Source organism: Nelumbo lutea, chromosome 2 (assembly GCF_056320005.1).
Source record: "Nelumbo lutea isolate HS-2025 chromosome 2, American lotus-T2T, whole genome shotgun sequence".
Classification (NCBI taxonomy): Eukaryota; Viridiplantae; Streptophyta; class Magnoliopsida; order Proteales; family Nelumbonaceae; genus Nelumbo; species Nelumbo lutea.
This window is the reverse complement of record NC_142685.1, coordinates 102,046,404-102,064,493: the sequence shown is the minus strand read 5'-3', so window position 1 is coordinate 102,064,493 and position 18,090 is coordinate 102,046,404. Positions and strand designations below refer to the sequence as shown.

Sequence of the window (18,090 nt, the reverse complement as noted above, 5' to 3'; positions counted from 1 at the left end):
ACAATCTCCCTGAAAAACAATTTGGCTGTAGCGGATGCATCTGTTTTTTTCTTGCATGGGAGGAAGTGAGCCATTTTTGAGAACCTATCAACCACCACGAAGACAGAGTCCATGTTCCTCTGGGTCTTTGGCAAGCCTAGCACAAAATCCATGGACAGGTCTTCCCATATAGTAGTAGGAACGGGTAGGGGCATGTAGAGACCTGTGTTCTGGGTTTGTCCCTTAGCTGTCTGACAAACATAGCACCTGCTTACAATGGTAGACACGTCCCTTCTTAATTTCGGCTAGTAATATCGCCCCTTAACTGCTTCTACTGTTTTATCCCTCCCCAAATGTCCTGTTAATCCACCCCATGCAAATCCCTAATGATCTTTTCGCGGAGGGAGGTGCAAGGGATACACAACTGTTCCCCTTTCATAAGGAACCCATCATAAATAAAGAAGTCCTCTGCTGGCTGCTTATTTACACATTTCTCCCATACCTGTTGGAAGTCTTCATCCTGGGCATATAAGTCTTTTAGGCACTCAAAACCCACAATCTCAACACTATGATTTTGTCCCCAATCTTCTTCATGTTTTCATCCAAAGCCCCTCTCCTCCTCTTCCACAATTGATCATCAAAATTTTCATCTCTGATTCCCGTCAGCCTCTTCGTGTCAATAGAAGTTAATGGGGCCTCAAGTATCACACCCTCAAAATCCATTTCCAAAGAAATCCTCCAAACCCCTCGCCCAAAGCAAAAGAATCCTTATGCAGTGCTAGAGATGAATCACAAACTCCATCGCCTGAAAATGTTGTATGCAATGCTGGAGGTGAAACACAAACTCCACTGTTTAAACTTGGTGTTATCCCTGACAAATTCCATCTCCAATTGACCTAAATAGAAGGTCAAACCCGCAAGGGGAGATAATAATTAAGGAACCATTTAGGAGAGATGAAAAACCCTAGGAAGGTGAGGAGGAGAGAGCACAATGAGAGATAACAAAGAAACGAGAAGAGTGTTGAAAACATTTGAAAAACTTTGAACCATTTATATACCTTTTTGATGGGTATTTGGGGAAAAAGTTTTGTGCATGATATGGCATGAGAAAGAGCATTCCGGATGAGTTGGAGACAAAACATGACGCAGCGTGGAAGCAATGAAACCGGGCTGGCTATGCAAGCACCGGGCGAATACTAGCTTCTAGCGAAACAAAAACGAAAGTCTCTAGAGGAGAGAGAAAAGGTGGAAAAATTGAAGAAAAAATCTGAAGTAAAATCTGAAGTTTGAAATTGATTCCATTAACTAGAAAATAGCAGTATTTATAATACATCTGGAAATTGAAATTGTAAAAGAACTAGGAAAAGAAATTAAATTTGTAGTTGATCTAAACATCTCAAACTTGTAGATAGGATCGAACTCTTCTTGACTTGATCTCCACTGTCCGATCTCCCTTGATCTTATCCATCCAGGAATCTTGGATTATCTTGAATTCTTGAATTCTTGATGGATCTAGAATTCTTGAATTCTTGATGAGTCTTGGATTCTTGAATTCTTGATGAGTCTTGAATTCTTGAATTATCTCGAATTCTTGAATTACCTTGGACTCTTGAATTCTTGATGTATCTTGAATTCCTGAATTATTTTGGATTCTTTGAGTTCTTTAGCTTATCTTGAATTCTTCCCATGAGTTGTCGCCCATATGATGAGATGGGCCTCCATCATTCTCCCCCACTTGGAAAAGACTCGACCCCGAGTCGTGGCTAGGATATATGAGTGTCGTCTCTGGTAGGTAGCGATGAAGGTCAGCAAGTATTAAACCAATGGTCATCACCGTCTTTCCAAGTCTCATAGCATCTGCTAAAATCCCTCCTCTAGTCATTTTGGTTGCACTGGGAAATTGTGTAGTAGCTGTCCTTGAGAATTTGTTAACATAGATTGCAGACGCTCTCTTGTCACATATACGGTAGGCTGTCCAACATGGATGAAGTGTTTTGGCCGCTTGCTCAACATCAATTCCCTTCTCCGATTCTGTCATCCAATAAAGGGGTTGTTTCTGATACGACCTTAGACCACACATGAGTGTTTTTGGAGGATCAACGTGAAGCTGTATATCTCACATGGGTGGGAGTTCATTTGGTAACTCATCTGGAACTACATCATGGAACTCATCAAGTAGTCCCTGCACTTCCATTGGAATTTTATTTTCCTCCAGTGTTTCATTCATATTTTCTCCCTTCCACAAATGTACATCGTAGGTATCCTTACATTCTTTTATAAATTCAGTATGATGATGTGTAATAGTAAAGAAATTTTCCTCATTTGTTTTTGGGGCCTTTGGAACATTCTTTTCAGCCATGAGTAACAAAGTGTAACGAATACCCTCTTTTCCAAGTTTGTAGGTATTCTTCCTACCCATGTGTCTTGCACCTATATCAAATTGCCAAGGCCTACCTAACAAGATATGGCAAGCATCCATGTCTATAATATCACAATAGACTTCAGCATTATACTTACCAATGGAAAATGGTACCTTGCAGCGTTCCTCCACCCGTATGCCGCCTCCTTCCTTGATCCACCTAATTGTGTATGGGTTTGGATGTTTTTCAGGAAGTAGTTGTAACTTTTGTATTACATCCCTGCAAATAATATTTTCTTGACTGCCACTATCAATAATTAAATCAAATAATTTACCCTTGACAGTACATCTGGTACGGAACAATCTGTTTGGTTTTTCTGGGACAGCATTAATTTTCTCACAACACAAGTATACTCTTCATGTCCGTATGGACCCTCTTCATCTTCCCCATCAGGTCCATAGTATACTTCCTCCTCAACATCTTCTTTCTCCCTTTTTATCATATTAACTGCCTTCCTCTTGGACAGTCACTGGACCTATGCCCAACTTCATTGCATTTAAAACATTGAAATGGAGCAAGCTTTGCATAAGGATTACTGGGCTTAGGAGGGTTGGAAGGATTACCTCGAGTATGTCCTCCTATGATGGTCTTACCAACGTTAGCTGTATTATCCGGGTGAGAAGGTTGTGCCCCTGAAACTGATTTGCTTCTGTCGACAGTTGCCGGTCTGTTGTCGCTCCCGCTGTACCGGCGGTAGTTATCATTACGGGCCTTTTCTTGGAACATCAATTCTGCTTTCAAGGTCAGGTTCCTTGCTTCCTGCACACTAAGAACCATCTGTACACCAATTTTATCTCTGATAGACAGTCTCAAACCGCTCAGATAACAGGCTGCCTGTTGGTTATCACTTTCAGATAACTGATTTCTTTTAGCTAATCTTAAAAATTCTGATGTATATTCATTAACGCTACGGGAACCCTACGCACACCGCTGGTAAGATTCAAACATGTATTGTTCATAATTTGGGGGTAATCTACATCTGATTAACTGTTTCATGCGCCTCCAGGTTCGAATAGGACCCCTTCCTTCTCAGATCCGGGTCTCCCTCATCCGTTCCCACCAAACAGATGTGCCTCCCTTTAACCAAAAAGCTACCAATTTTACCCTCCGTTCTTCGGGTATCTCCATGTACTCGAAGAAACGGTCGACTTCTGTGATCCAGTCTAGAAGTCCTTCTATACCAAGATCTCCACTAAAAGTAGGAATATCGACTTTGAGTTTAAATTCATCATTGTTCATACGGGGATGGAGATTACCTTGATTGCGCCAATTTCTGTCGTTTCTATCATCGTCGGGAAAGACTGGAGCTCCACCAAATTCGAACTCATCATCACTGTCATCGTCAAGAACTGGACGTCGGGACGCAGTATTGACAGGTGGTCTGTCGTGGTCATCTCCTACGATTGGGTATGGATTTTCCCGATTCCGTGGAACATCCTCCCGTAACAAGGTTCGCAGTTGTCCAGCAATCTCTGCCAATTGCTGCTCGATGTTACGTGTGGTTGTGCGTTGTTCTTCAATTGCTCTCCAAACAGCTTGTAACCCCTGATCACCGTCACGGGGTGGGTTACGACTACTACCGTCTTGGTTGGCCATCTGACTGGGCGAATTTCCTGCTCTGATACCACCTGACGCAGCATTGAAGCAATGAAACCGGGCCAGCTATGCAAGCACCGGGCAAATACCAGCTTCTAGCGAAGCAAAAACGAAAATCTCTAGAGGAGAGAGAAAAGGTGGCAAAAATTGAAGAGAAAATCTGAAGTCTGAAATTGATTCCATTAACTGGAAAATAGCAGTATTTATAATACATCTGGAAATTGAAATTGTAAAAGAACTAGGAAAATAAATTAAATTTTAGTTGATCTAAACATCTCAAACTTGTAGATAGGATCGAACTCTTCTTGACTTGATCTCCACCGTCCGATCTCCCTTGATCTTATCAATGCAAGAATCTTGGATTATCTTGAATTCTTGAATTCTTGATGGATCTAGAATTCTTGAATTCTTGATGAGTCTTGGATTCTTGAATTCTTGATGAGTCTTGGATTCTTGAATTCTTGATAAGTCTTGAATTCTTGAATTCTTGATGGATTTTGAATTCTTGAATTATCTTGAATTCTTGAATTACCTTTGACTCTTGAATTCTTGATGTATCTTGAATTCCTGAATTATCTTGGATTCTTTGAGTTCTTTGGCTTATCTTGAATTCTTCCCATGAGCTTTCGCCCATATGATGAGATGGGCCTCCATCAAAACCATGCACACGGGGCTGGGCTGCTTATCAGAAGTGAACATGCCGGTGTTCACTGTAGGTTCTATCTGGGCCCATCTATACTGAAAACTGACATGTTCATTTGTGATAGGTAATCCATCCCGGTGTGCATGAAATTATCTCTGGTCAATCTACTCCTTTGAAAGAGGAAGAAGGGTAGGAAGTAGGGTTAGAGATTTAACTTTATCTCTTGTTTTAGATGGCAAGATTTGACCAAATATCATTTACCTCCTTTTTGTTTGTCTTTCTATCTCTTCCTTCCTGTGTTTTCTGTCACTTCTAGTAGCTCTTAGTGGCACCGGGGGTGTCAATGGATCAGTTTTGGATTGGACCCTGTTCAGACCAAAATTAATTTAAATGGATTGAATGGACCAATAAGACATTTGAATTGGACCAGTCCAGACTTAATGGTCCAAAACATTTATTGGATTGGATTAAACCTGGTCCATCCATAACGAATTTATATTGGATTGAGTTGGATTTAGTCAATATCTGGTCTATTGATAAAATATAAGAATATTGATATCAGTGCATCAGGTTTGAGTTAGAATTAATTTAAATTAAAATAAATTTAAACAAATTGGATGGCCCAGACATTGAACTGATCAAAAATTCTCCAAAATATTTATTGAATTGAATTGAACTGGATCCATTACAGACTCATATTGGGCTGGATGTATTGGACCAAATCCAATCCAATTGATACCCCTAAGTGGCACCACTCGTCAGGAGCGGAGCTGGTCCTCCTCTTTCGTAGCAAGAACAGCAATGGTTAATACTCTTGCTGCTACAACAGCAGTTGGTTCAGCCGCGCCATCCAATCTATTGGGTCTAACAATGGGATAGTTTTGGATTTTCAACCAGTGTCCAAGTGGGATTTTTATATTTTATCCAAAAATGAAGATGTGGGGGAAATATAAAAAAGAAAAAAAATAATTTTAGATTTAATTTTGAAACTTCAAGAACATAAGAAAAACGATAGTTTTAATATTAAGAAAAATTATATAAATCACATTACATCATATGATAAATATTTCATTTTGGCTGTTGATTCACATGGTTCAACCATCCGGTCCAAATATAGCAACATTGTATCACCTATGACCTCTCAATAAACATGTCCCATCACTTCGTCCGTCTCTGTGGTTGTCAATACGTTATAAGCATAAAGCAGAACATAGTGACATTCTTAGATCGATCATGCAAGAAAAGCAAGTTCTCAGAGAACAATCACCATATAACTAAAGCTTTGGTCTTAAAAATATCTCCCCATTCTTACCCATTAATTCTCACATTCAATCATTCACAAGTTTCCATAATCCTCCCAAAAGTGAGAAAAAAGCTTTGCTTCATGGCGACTATTTTCATGGTAGATAACAGAACCACGTTGCCGATCAACTGTCCTTCTCTTTCTCTCTCGTTATATATTTGTTGTGCCTGTGCCTTAATATTTACAAATCAATGAAACACCTCATGGCTTCTGTCTTCCTGTACTCTTGCAGTAACCCGAAGTGTCTCCCACCATTTTCTCCCAACATTTTGCCAAGACGGAATAACCTCTGCAAATCCCCAAAACATCTAATCCTACCCAGTTCACCAAAGCCAAGAACATTACTGAAATGTTCATCAGTTTCAAGCTTGATCTCCATTTGGGATGAGAAAGCAGTCGTCGAACACGTAGAAGAAGAGAAACCACTCAGAGATGTTTGGCAGGAAATTCAGGGGTGTAACGACTGGGAAGGACTCTTAGATCCCATGGATCCTGTCCTTCGCAAGGAGATCATCCGATATGGCGAATTTGCTCAGGCCTCATACGATTCGTTCGACTTCAATCCTCATTCCAAGTACTGTGGGACCTGTAAATTCCACGGTGCCCATTTCTTCGAAAGACTCCACATGGCCAATCTGGGCTACCAGATCAGTCGATACCTCTACGCAACCTCCAACATCAGCCTTCCCAACTTCTTCCAGAAAGCAAAGATCAGCAAAGTGTGGAGCCCCCACGCAAACTGGATGGGCTACGTCGCCGTTGCCACCGACGAGAAAGAGATCGAGCGCTCAGGGCGACGTGACATCGTTATTGCATGGAGAGGCACAGTGACTTACCTTGAATGGATCCATGATCTCAAAGACATTCTTCGTCCAGCCTGCTTCGGTGGCGATCCGTCGATCAAGATCGAATCAGGCTTCTTAGACTTATACACTACTAAGAAACAAGGGTGCAATTATTGCACGTTCTCTGCTCGAGAACAGGCTCTAGCTGAAATTAAGAGATTGGTGGAAAGATACAAAGGAGATGAATTGAGTATTACAATCACAGGCCATAGCCTTGGGGCCGCTTTAGCTTTACTAAGCGCTTACGATGTTGCAGAGATGAAACTCGACGTTCGACGTAATGGGCACAGTCGGACTAGAATTCCAATAACTGTGTTCTCCTTCTCAGGACCCAGAGTCGGAAATTTGAAGTTCAAGGAGATGTGCGATGAGCTCGGGATTAAGGTACTCAGAGTGATCAATGTGCATGATAAGGTGCCCACTGTGCCTGGTGTGATTGCAAACGAGAAATCTCAATTTCAGAAGTACATAGAAAAGGTTATCTCGTTCCCATGGAGTTACGCCCATGTGGGTGTGGAGATTGCTCTGGATCATACGAATTCGCCATTTTTGAAGTCCACGTTTGATCTGTCTTGTGCACACAATTTGGAAGCTCATCTGCACCTTGTGGACGGATATCATGGCAAAGGACGCCGCTTCTGCTTGGCAAACAAGAGAGACATTGCGCTTGTTAACAAGAGCTCTGACTTCTTAAGGGAAGATTATGGTGTGCCGCCTCACTGGCTTCAGGATGAGAACAAGGGGATGGTGAGGAGCTCCGACGGCCGGTGGGTCTTGCCGGAGAGACCCCGGATGGAGGCTCACCCACCTGACACCGCCTACCATGTTGAACAGGTTCTCAAGGTCTTCAATTCACCGGTGGAGAAACTGTAATTTCATTCTGACCTCTGAACAGTTTATATCTCCTAACTTTCATTTCTACTTGGTTTTATTGTTATACTAGAAAAAACCAGTGCGATGCACGGATTGGTGTAAAAGATGCCAATCTTCTATAAAGGGATGGTAGATTCAGCTTCCTAATAAAAAGAAAATAAATTTGTTGTGAATGAGTGTAAATAATCTTATGTTTAATATATTTTTTAGTTTTAAATTCCAAAAAAAAAAAACAGAAAATTTGGGGGCCATAGCCCATACGGTAAGTTTGGTGGATGGGTTGGGCTATTTATGAACAAACCCAAGTTCAAATGTTCAATAAACAGCCTAGATTTACTATTGTTATTGGTAGGGGTGATCGTGGGCCAAGATGGGCCGGGCTCAGAACCTATGAGCTATGATAGGGGGTTTAGCCAGGGTCCAGGCCTGGCCAGTCCTACGAGCTGACTTGTTCAATTTGCTTTTGAGCTAGTCCAATTTCCATGTTGAATTTTGTACAACAAATCACAGGCTAAAATTTCAGAAAGAACCACACCCGGAACTGAAATTGATAGGCAAGAACTAATTTTTCGGAAGCAGAGAAGAACCTGTTCATGGATTGGGAGAATGGTATGTGAAATCAGTTAGAAATATCTAGAGACCAAAAGGATCACCGTGAATTTTGAATCCTGTCTGTCATAGTGGAGAATTCTTTCTTTCTTTCTTTCTTTCTTTCTTTCTTTTTTCAAAGTATTCTTTTGAAAAACAAATATTATAGAACATACTTTGGTATAACAGAGTTGTGCTAAAGCTTTTGGATAAGGAAAAAGGGAACAGGGAGGTTTCCATAATATGCTTTCCCTTCTAAAATTTTTCTTCATTTACAACACTTTGAGAGTAAAGCATCTACAAGAAATACAATCTAAGATCGTCGATGGTATTCGATTGCTGTAGCTTTGCTAGAGCAATATAATAGATCTGTCGAACCCTCTCCCTGGAAAGGTTTAACAATCTTCCTATCTCCTCAAATGAACAAGGCGTCTCTCCATTTAGTCCAAAGTACAATCTCAAGATGTTTGCCTCTCTTTCACCAAGCATCTTGAGGAGCCTCTCTGCTTCCTGCTTCATTAGCTGTCTATTCACCATGGTCTCTGGCGTTGTCTCCTCTGGCCCTGATATGATCTCCTTCACCATACAAATTTAAATCAATGAGTATGACAATTACTTTCTCCTGATCTCTAGAACCCATCAAATAGTCCTAATAATTTATTTGTTAATACTGCTCCAAGTACAACAAGAGTATTAAATGGGTAAGCAAAGTGGTTAAGCAAAGATGATGAACCTGTAGTTTCATACATCCATGGTCAGAGTAAGTGCGATCTACCGACATTGGTGGTCTACTTCTCTCGCAAAGGAGCGATACAGTTGAAACACAAATGCCAAGCATGTCTGCAATCTCATCATATGTGGGTACTCTTCCTAACCTCGTGCTTAAAACAGTGTTAGCTTCTGCAATCTTTGCCATCATCTCAGACACGCTTCCCTACACATGACAAACTAACCATGCATTCACTAATTACCATCCTAAGAACAACCCACAAACTTATTTCACAGATCTTGATTTGGTCAGCTGAAAACACCTCAATTAGAAACAGGGATTTAATCATCAAGATGGGAAGAATTAACAATAAGTGGATAACCATATTCAACTAGTCTCAGGGTTCATTCTGATGACATCTTTATAGGCCGTTTTAGAATGTTGTAGTGATTTCAGGTGATTGATTAGACTGATAACATAAAAATAGCACAGTATCTTCCAGCTATGCTGTGACCCATTGATCTATGTCTGTGTCTGAGTGAATTTCAGTAACTAGCAATCTCTTTGACATGATAATTTAAGCAAGTCATTAATGAAAATAAGGATGTTTCTAAATTGACTAGACCAATTTGTAAGGCCATGAGATAGATCAATTAGTCCATTATGAAAAATTCATTTGGACTCTAAGGCCTGGATCAATGATCCTTTAGATGATTTCATGGGTTGACAGTTCTTGGACCTGCCATAGAACAAGTTTGGGCCTGTATGTCAGGGATAGTGGCTGGGCCCAGCTCAGCCTAATATCTCCTATACTCTGTATTATCCCAGCCCAGCAAATAGCCACCCCCCCCCCCAGGCCCCAACCTTTTCCCATTCAAAAATTGACTCGCTTGTATATCTCAAAGATGAACCACCTTTCAAGATTCTATCAAGCTCAATTGTGTGTTACTGGGTATGGGGAGTCAATAAGAAGATGAAATCCTTTTGGTTTTGGGGAGACATACATCTCAAGTGTAGTTTCATACCGGCAACCTGACCATTCTGGATTTGCTTGCTATAGCTCTGATAATAGCCTGCTTGATCCACCAGTAGACATATGTTGATAGCTTATATCCTTTTCTTGGATCAAACCTCTCCGCCCCTCGAAGAAGTCCAATGCTTCCCTCCTAGTATCATGAAACAGCATTAATGCTACTACTGATTTAAGAAGCAAAGTAAAACAGCAATGTGCATTAGTTGGGACCTGGATGAGATCTTGCAGGCTTAATCCCTTGCCTTGATAACCACTGGCAATTGAGAAGATGAGTCTCCGGTAGCTGAAAACAATCCTTTCTCTAGACTCTCTTGCTTGACATAACATCTTGTCTAGAGTTGCTCCCTTCATTCCTGCTGCTTCAGCCCATTGAGACGAGGTTGGCTCATGCTCATTGGTCTCCCTAAGTCTTGTCCTGGCTGCTTCTAATCTTGCTTCCTCCTGTTAATCATAGCAATAACTCCTAGTATCAAAATTCAGGAACAGATGAGCTTTATGGAATGTGCATATTCTTGTGTACTTGGTATTTCAAATTCTGATAGGACTGACTCTGATCCAGAATAACCGGGAAACCAAGGAATTTCAGTTCAGTTTCCTATCCTGCTAGATTTTCTTTTCCCTATTTGGGCTGTCTTTATTTCAATGTAAAAGGGACAGAAAACATTTTTTTTGTCATAAAAGCCAAAAAAAAATATAACTGAACTTATACAGAAAGAAAATTTTTCCAGCTATTTTGCTGTGAAACAGACAAGACTTTGACAAAAGTTTGAGCACAGCATTAAGGACACAATTTGATTAAAAACTTTGATTTGAAGAAAGAATTTCTAAGAAAGAAAAATGAGTTCACAACATGGATAATGTCTTTATATATTTTGGGTCATGTAGGAATAATTTGAACCATATGGTGAAAGAAAATAGAAAAACACAAGAAGAATATTTGGTCGACAAAATTTTCTTATTCATTCAGAGAACTTTTCCCTTCTCAGAAACAAAAATCTCTCTTTCTACAAGCAGCAAGAGCAAGTTATAGCCCCAGGCCCAGGTTAGTAATGCATTTCACTTTTTCCTTTTTTTTCCTTGCCCTCCTGTTTTTTTTTTTTTTTCATATATATCCTGGTTTGTTTGCTGTGCAATTTCATCCCACTGGTGCAAAAATAGGAGTGCAAATTTTGATTTGTTTTTGTTTCAGCTTTTGACTTATTTTTGTTCGCTTGAAATGAAGTAAAATAAGACCTGAAGAAAACTAAGGTAAAATCCAAAACAAAAGTGAATGACGACCCTTCAAGCTCACATTGTAGATGAATAGATGTATAGACTGTGGGCAAACCACACGCGGATAGATAGATATACACATGGCCTTAGAGTGATGTAAACAGAAATTAGAAACTGTACTGTACCTTGAGATACAGAGAAAACTCAGCCTCTTCTTTAGGTGTTAGATACATAGACCGAGAAGGCCTAAATGAACAACTTTCCATGCAATTATTGCTTAAATCCACACCTGCAGATAATTCCAAAGCCTTACTGCGTTTCTTTCTCCTACTCCTTGCAGCTCCCCCTACTCTGGTCCAATCAGCCCAATCAGATACTCGATCAAAATTTCCTGCCAACATATTGTTCCCACCAAATTGGCACTCAGTGAGCGCCAATGCCGAAGGAGCAGCATCTCTAGCAGCCTGAGCTGCAGCACTTGCGAGAGCAACTGCTTCAGCTGCAGCCGCTACAGCAAGCGAGTCGTCAGAGGCTAGGCCGAGACCACCAGGCTTGGAAGATGGAGTAGCAGAAGAGAATGATGGAGGATACTGCAAGGGTTGCAGAGTTCGGACTGAAGATGATTTGGTGGGAATGGAGTAGAGAGAGACAGTGGGGAGGGATGGAGAATGGTTTGAGGAGGAAGAGCATATAGTAGCCATAGACGTGAAGAAAGATATTGTGCTGAGATAGTTCGAAGATTTCAGTGTTGAGTCTCAGACTCTCAGCTCAAACAGATTTCAAGATATTTTCAGCGCATCGCGACAATGCTCCAGAAGATAAGGGGAACTCTACCTTCTATTCCCTCCACGCTTGTGCATGCAATTGGGTCGCTCACACCAAATTGTAGGGTGCAAATTGGGTGGGCCCAACCCGAGCGCGAACCGACCCAGCCCGAAATTGGGGCTTGGATTTTTTATCCTTGGATTTTGGGTTTTTTATTTTTTGAACTGGGTTTATTGGAAATTATTAGGGTGGGTTGAACAGTAGAGTTAAGATTTATTAAGGTGGATTGAACAATTCCCAAAAATAATTTAATCCATTGGAAATTATTAGGGACTGTACCAAAATCCCTTACTGTAGACCAAATTTCTCACCTCATTTTCAAATTTAATCCATGCAATAAAAAATAATTTCCAATTTTTGAGCTAGTTAGTTCAGGACTCAAAAATTGTGGCTGCATGGGTTTTTACTTTACATTTACTATTGTTGCATGCAAAACTGGATCAGTGTTTTGCTAATATAAACTTGACGCCGGAGATAGAATTCAAACAGCCATGCAAGATATGAAAAGGCAGAAGCCTACAAAATATAAGGTAAATTAGACTAAGCTGATGGTTGAATAGAATGCTTGCAAACAATCAAATAAATCTTTTTCTTTCATTACAATTTTAAAATGTAATGCAAATCATCTTTCAATTCAATAGAATATATTAATTCATGTATTATGATCAAAATTAAAAATAAAATGTGATAGTTATATCAAAGTTTGAGGTTGGAACAAAGTTGGGATGGTTGTAAGCCATTTTTTAAACTATATGCTAGAGACACAACAATTAACAATTACTAAAAGCCCTCTTCCAATCATCTGGTACAAAGAATTGCAGTCTGTCCCTCAACATTGTGCAATCTGACCTAGAGGAGCACCAGCTTTTAACAATGTTTTTCAATTCGCCGTTGACTTGGTCGATCGAATTGTCATCCAGTCAGGATTCTAGGTCTGGTTCATTCAAGACCCATCAGGTGGTCAAAAATCATTGACTTGGTTAAGAATTAATCATTCGATCTAGTCGGTTGAACTGTTGACCCATTCGACCTGGTGACTGAGTCACGAATTGCACATTTAATTCATGCAAAATTTTCGGAAGCCATAATTTTGCACTTTAATGTTTGATTGAGATGTTTTATCTTTTTTTATTTTGTGTAACTTTTCGAGATCTAAGTGTCTCAAGGAGTCATAGACGCCTTTCCCCGCTATTTTCATGAAATAATCCATTTTTTAGCCTTAATTTACAATTTTTAATATTTTTATAAATAAAAAAATTAAAAACTGAATTAAAAATTATAAATTAAATATAAAATAATACATATAACATATTTATACATTATTTATTGCTAAAATATATATTTATACACATATGTACGCACATATACACATATATAATATATACAAATATATATACTTATACACATACATGCAATGACATGGCATGGTCTGAACCATTTGACCCGGCTGGTCGAACTGGTGACCTGTGCCCCGGAAGCAAAACGGTTCAGCCTCTGGTCGGTTTTTAAAACAGTGGCTTTTAATACGGCAGTTTTTGTCCAGTTCCTTGTCCTCCCTATCTATCTGTTAGCTCAAATTGCAGTGATAATCCAATATAGTACTCTGTGATCATATATCTCACCTAAAATGCATGTTATGGTTAGTTATAGACCTCTAAAATATGTTGATAAAACTACTGATTTGTAAAATAATGTGATTGAAAATCCTACTGTTGAAGCCTGTAGATAAATTCAAGAACATATCTTTCAAAAAGTGCAGGTGTGCTTTAATCAGTCATGCAATTTACAAAAGTTCAGAAAACCAGGTCAATGTTGTATGCAAAAGTTGTGTTAATGGTACAAAGCAATTACCTGGGCCCATAATGCAAAACACAAATCTAATTCATAAAAGTAGGGAATAAGCACAAAAAACTATAATTAAACAGATTTATCATTCTCATTCTTACCATGGAAAAAGAAGTTCTAATGGCATTTGATGTCCACCAAGAAAATAACGAGCAAGAAACTTGGCTTTGGTTACCTCCAATATCTCATCCATTTGTGAATTGTGGTTTTAATCTTTGAAAATTGGAATCACAAATTCACAATGTATAACTGTATCATCAGCTGCCCTCAATTATTCTGAAATAATATGAAATTTGGAACAGAGAATTAAATCAACCCATATCAACGACCTAGATGGTGGAGATGAAGAGCAATTTACTACTGGTAGAAGTAGCCTTAAATAGGAAAGTTCTCTTAAATCACATTCATAGCATTTGTGTTTGTTCTAACTTCATTTGATCATGCAAGAAACTCCAAGGATACCAAATACGTGAAGAGAAGTTGAAAACACATGAAAAGCGAGAAGAAACAAGCACTACTTAGTTAAATTTGGCTCGTATTAATTAAGCATCTTCTGGGCCACCACCCATTCAAAGTTTAAAAAGCAACAACTCGTATGAGGGGCTTAGTAAGTGAAAGACCGAGGCATCATCACAAAAGTCTGTATCCCTTCTCTCTCTCTCTCATAACTTTTGGTTCTGAGCTCTGAAATAAGATTAATGCCGTCAGTAGTTCGGATCTGGCCTGCTAGCGAGAAAATGGTTGAGTCTGGTCCGGGTCAAGATAAACTTGGTCCCAACCCAATAACTAAATGTGCAGAAAAAGTTTTGAACCAGACCTCATAGATATGGGGTCTATGATGGCAGACCCAAAATTGACCCAATTATTAATTGACGGATACTTTTAGCCTTCATTAAATTGACACATATAAGCATAATAATATAATAATGCTATAAATATATTGAGTTCATAGAGTTTTTGCTTTTAGGAGATGGCCTGTTGCCATGTATGCACCCTGTCACTAATCCACTGATTGGGTCTACCATGGTTTTTAAAACCAGACCAGACCGGAAAAACTGGGAATCGGTCAGGTGATCAGTTCCACTTTTCTTCAAAATCGGATATTTACAAAAAAAAAACTTTGATTTGGTCAGTAAACCGCTGATCCATGCAGTTGAATCGTTCAAACTGTTCAACGGTTTTGACCATTTTTTTAATTTTTTAATTTTTTGTTAGAACGGACTGACCATTCGGCTCAAACGGTCGGACCATTTGGCCCGGGAATCAGACCCCTGACTAGTTTGTTCTCCGAATCGATTTTAAAAACCTTGATTGAAACTGCATCATTAATACCAGAAAATAATAAAAATTAAAAAAAAAAAAACATGCATACATATTGCATAATACAAAAGCAAAGTAGACTAGAATATGCATTCCATTTTCACTCTCAAGCATTCGTAGTGGTGTAGATGAAATTGCATTGCAATAAGACATATAACTTCAGCAAAGAGATCGGAATGAATGGGAGTCTTTACTAGCTGTTTATTTCATCTTTACTAGGGATGCAAGTTGAGTAGGTTGGGCTAGGTTTAAGCTTAACCTGGGCCCATCCCTAAGAATTGGGTCTAAGACCCAAGCCTAGTGTCAGTCCCACTCTGAAATTTGATGCAATTGAGTGAGCTCGAGTCTGGGCTGGGCTCAGTTTGGTCAATCAACCTACACTTAAATTTGATATAAATGTATATGTGTATATTTATTCAAGCATATATCTATAGTTTATGCATGTATGCATATAAATATGTATTTATATATGCATATATAATCAGACCAGGCTCAGGTCAGATTCAACTACCTAAGGGTTAGGCCAGGCCTGACCCAAAAAATAAAAAAGTCCAGACTTTTGGCTCAAGGCCCAATCCAAAGACTGAACATCCAAGTCCAGCCCATATAAAATTAATTATAGATTGGGCAGGTCTGAGCTCAGGTTAGACCCGCCCAGGCTGCACTCTTGATCTATACTGATTCTCTATGGGGATATTGCTTAGCCCTAAAAGTTGCAAACTACAAATGCCAAATACGAGGAATTGGAAAAGCAAAAGCTTGATCTTCTGATGCAAATAACTTCAACCAACAGAATACTGGACATATCAAACTTATTATAAGTCTCTTCAATATTGTACATTTTCATACATTGTCTGGACGTTGCAAAGCTTTCCTAATTGTTTCAGTCATTTAATATGAAATGGGAGAGTCGGTTTCAGAGGTCCTGAAACCACATTGGAGCCACGTAATTTCATGATAGGATCTCTAGGCTGGACGATATTTGAGTCTTTATTTGGATAAGAGAGGCGAGATGCAGGAAGAGAGTTTAGAAAGAGTTAATGAAGATGTGATTTCCATGAGGGAAAGCCGCTTTAAACTTTCTGTTTCTCTTATTCTCTGTCAAATCAAGTATAGCCTCAAGAGATGCATTTCTGTTTGTGTAATTCCATGTTTAGGAATAAAAATGCAAGAGTTGAAAGAAATCATGGAATTTATCCTTTCTTGCGTGTTCACCATTATAAATGCATCACCTTAGAGGAATGTGAAGACACACCCACACAGATTTACTTCATGACACTATTGCCTTTGGATAGAGAGAGGAGAATGGACTTCTCCAAGCTTACAGTCCTTGTTATTCTCATTCTCTGCCTGACTTTCTCTGCTTGTTCTCTAAAATATTTTGGTTAGTAGCTAGTAGGATACTTCGTTTTTTACATTTTCATTTTCTTCAATTTGCTATTTTAGAGAGATTAAAAGCCTGTTTGGCGTGTCATTTCATGCGGTTTTTCGGCTGTTTACAAGTCGGGAAGACGTGAGAAGTCCATTTTGGGCTGATTTCGGGAATCTACAAATGATTCTTCTCGCGTTTTAATCTTGCACAGAAAGGCTCGAAGCAATGCATGAAAAGATGCTCGTTTGCCAAATAGTCGTCGGGCTACCTAGATCTTATGTCAAAAGCTCAATGTATCTTTTGAATGTTAGAGCTACAAGAAGATCTTCTCAAAAAGACTTGCAAAACGGGCCCTAACTCTACCAACATGAGTTTCTCTTACACCACCAGTCCTAGCCCAGATAAAGGAGGGTTGCATGAATATAATAGTCAATACTAAATCTTTTGCCAAACTCTCATAATCTTGGATCCTGATGTGTTTTTTTATTCTGAGATGAATAGTAAAACAAGAATCATGCAACCAACCCCATATAGTTGGGATAATGGATAATCTTTTTATGGAATTCTGTTATTTATTCAAAACCATCGAAATTATCTAGATATTGAAATCCTAATATTCCATCTTAACCAGATGATCTAGCGATGGAGAGGGAGAGAGAAATGAATTCAGCTTCAGTCAGGGCAAAGTCCGTTCGAACAGCCTTTAAAGCTTTACATTGAGAATATCTCCGTACTTATATACTTCATTTCATGGGAAAATATGTTGAATTTTTGTTTTTTTTTTTTTTTTTTATGATTCTAAAATTATATCTTCTTTGTGAATGCAGGACCCAAAGAAACAGGTGTCAATATTGGTTGTCACTTCTTATTAGGACCATGTCTATAAAATGCGGATTGCAAGAGACAATGTGATGCAGAGTTATATAGATATGGTGCTATATGTGATCCTGATCCTTATCATGGTGGTCGACACTGTTGCTGCATTATTGAACAGAATGAGATGAGGCTTGATGAAATTATGGTAAGAGATTCTTCTTTCAAGTCTCAGTTGTTTGAAAAGTACGATTGAAAATTTTAAAGTATAATGTAGAGAAATTATAAGCCAAACAATCCGATGAAGTTAAAAGTAAACAAATTGGAAAGATGAGACAATGGGATTTTTCATGTGGAAAACCATCTAATATGAAGAGATAAAACACAGAACCTAATCAGTTAAAGAATCCATTCTCGCAATGTAAACAAATCAACTTGCGTTGTATTGGCCCAGACTGACATAGACTAAAAGTAAGACGATTTTTCGTATTTTCTGTGATTGTGCTTTGAATGCATAGAACGCAAACATCCATATAGATTCCTAATTTTGATCTAGAGAAGTTAATAGGTCCCAAGGGTGATGAGACAAATCCTTGTTAATATCTCTCATTTAGCTGTGGCCCCCGAGTCTTAAGAGACTGTTTGGGAGGGCCTTCATGCAGTGGCTTCTAGGTTCTAGCAGTGTAAGCTTGCAAGGCAGGCTTCCAATGGAAA

The 18,090-nt window shown here is 39.0% G+C and overlaps 1 protein-coding gene and 1 pseudogene across 3 annotated transcripts; one reads left to right on the top strand and one right to left on the bottom strand.

Annotated features, from left to right (window-relative positions):
* The first annotated feature begins 5,873 nt into the window (after positions 1 to 5,873).
* On the top strand, positions 5,874 to 7,840 carry LOC148872376 (phospholipase A1-Igamma3, chloroplastic pseudogene; annotated as a pseudogene). The gene has a single exon (XR_016106661.1). The product of XR_016106661.1 is annotated as a phospholipase A1-Igamma3, chloroplastic pseudogene (transcript).
* A 640-nt stretch (positions 7,841 to 8,480) lies between these two features.
* SIG4 (sigma factor 4) lies at positions 8,481 to 12,033 on the bottom strand. 2 transcript variants are annotated; one of them, XM_088967794.1, is made up of 5 exons: positions 11,387 to 12,028; positions 10,200 to 10,430; positions 9,982 to 10,122; positions 8,981 to 9,181; positions 8,481 to 8,823 (listed from the first exon to the last, which is right to left on the bottom strand). In XM_088967794.1, exons 1-5 carry the CDS (start codon positions 11,900 to 11,902, stop codon positions 8,545 to 8,547), a joined length of 1,368 nt encoding a protein of 455 aa, XP_088823920.1. In that variant the 5' UTR covers positions 11,903 to 12,028; the 3' UTR covers positions 8,481 to 8,544. The 2 variants fall into 2 exon arrangements, with proteins under 2 accessions (XP_088823920.1, XP_088823921.1); XM_088967795.1 differs by lacking the exon at positions 8,981 to 9,181 and having other exon boundaries at positions 11,387 to 12,033.
* Between the last annotated feature and the right edge of the window lie 6,057 nt (positions 12,034 to 18,090).

Coding starts and splice junctions, on each gene's coding strand:
- SIG4 (XM_088967794.1), bottom strand. CDS start 11,902: ATGGCTACTATATGCTCTTCCTCCTCAAACCATTCTCCATCCCTCCCC. Junction 9,182..9,981: donor CCAGAATGGTCAGGTTGCCG/GTATGAAACTAC, acceptor TGTCATGTGTAG/GGAAGCGTGTCTGAGATGAT. Junction 8,824..8,980: donor ATGGATGTATGAAACTACAG/GTTCATCATCTT, acceptor TGTATGGTGAAG/GAGATCATATCAGGGCCAGA.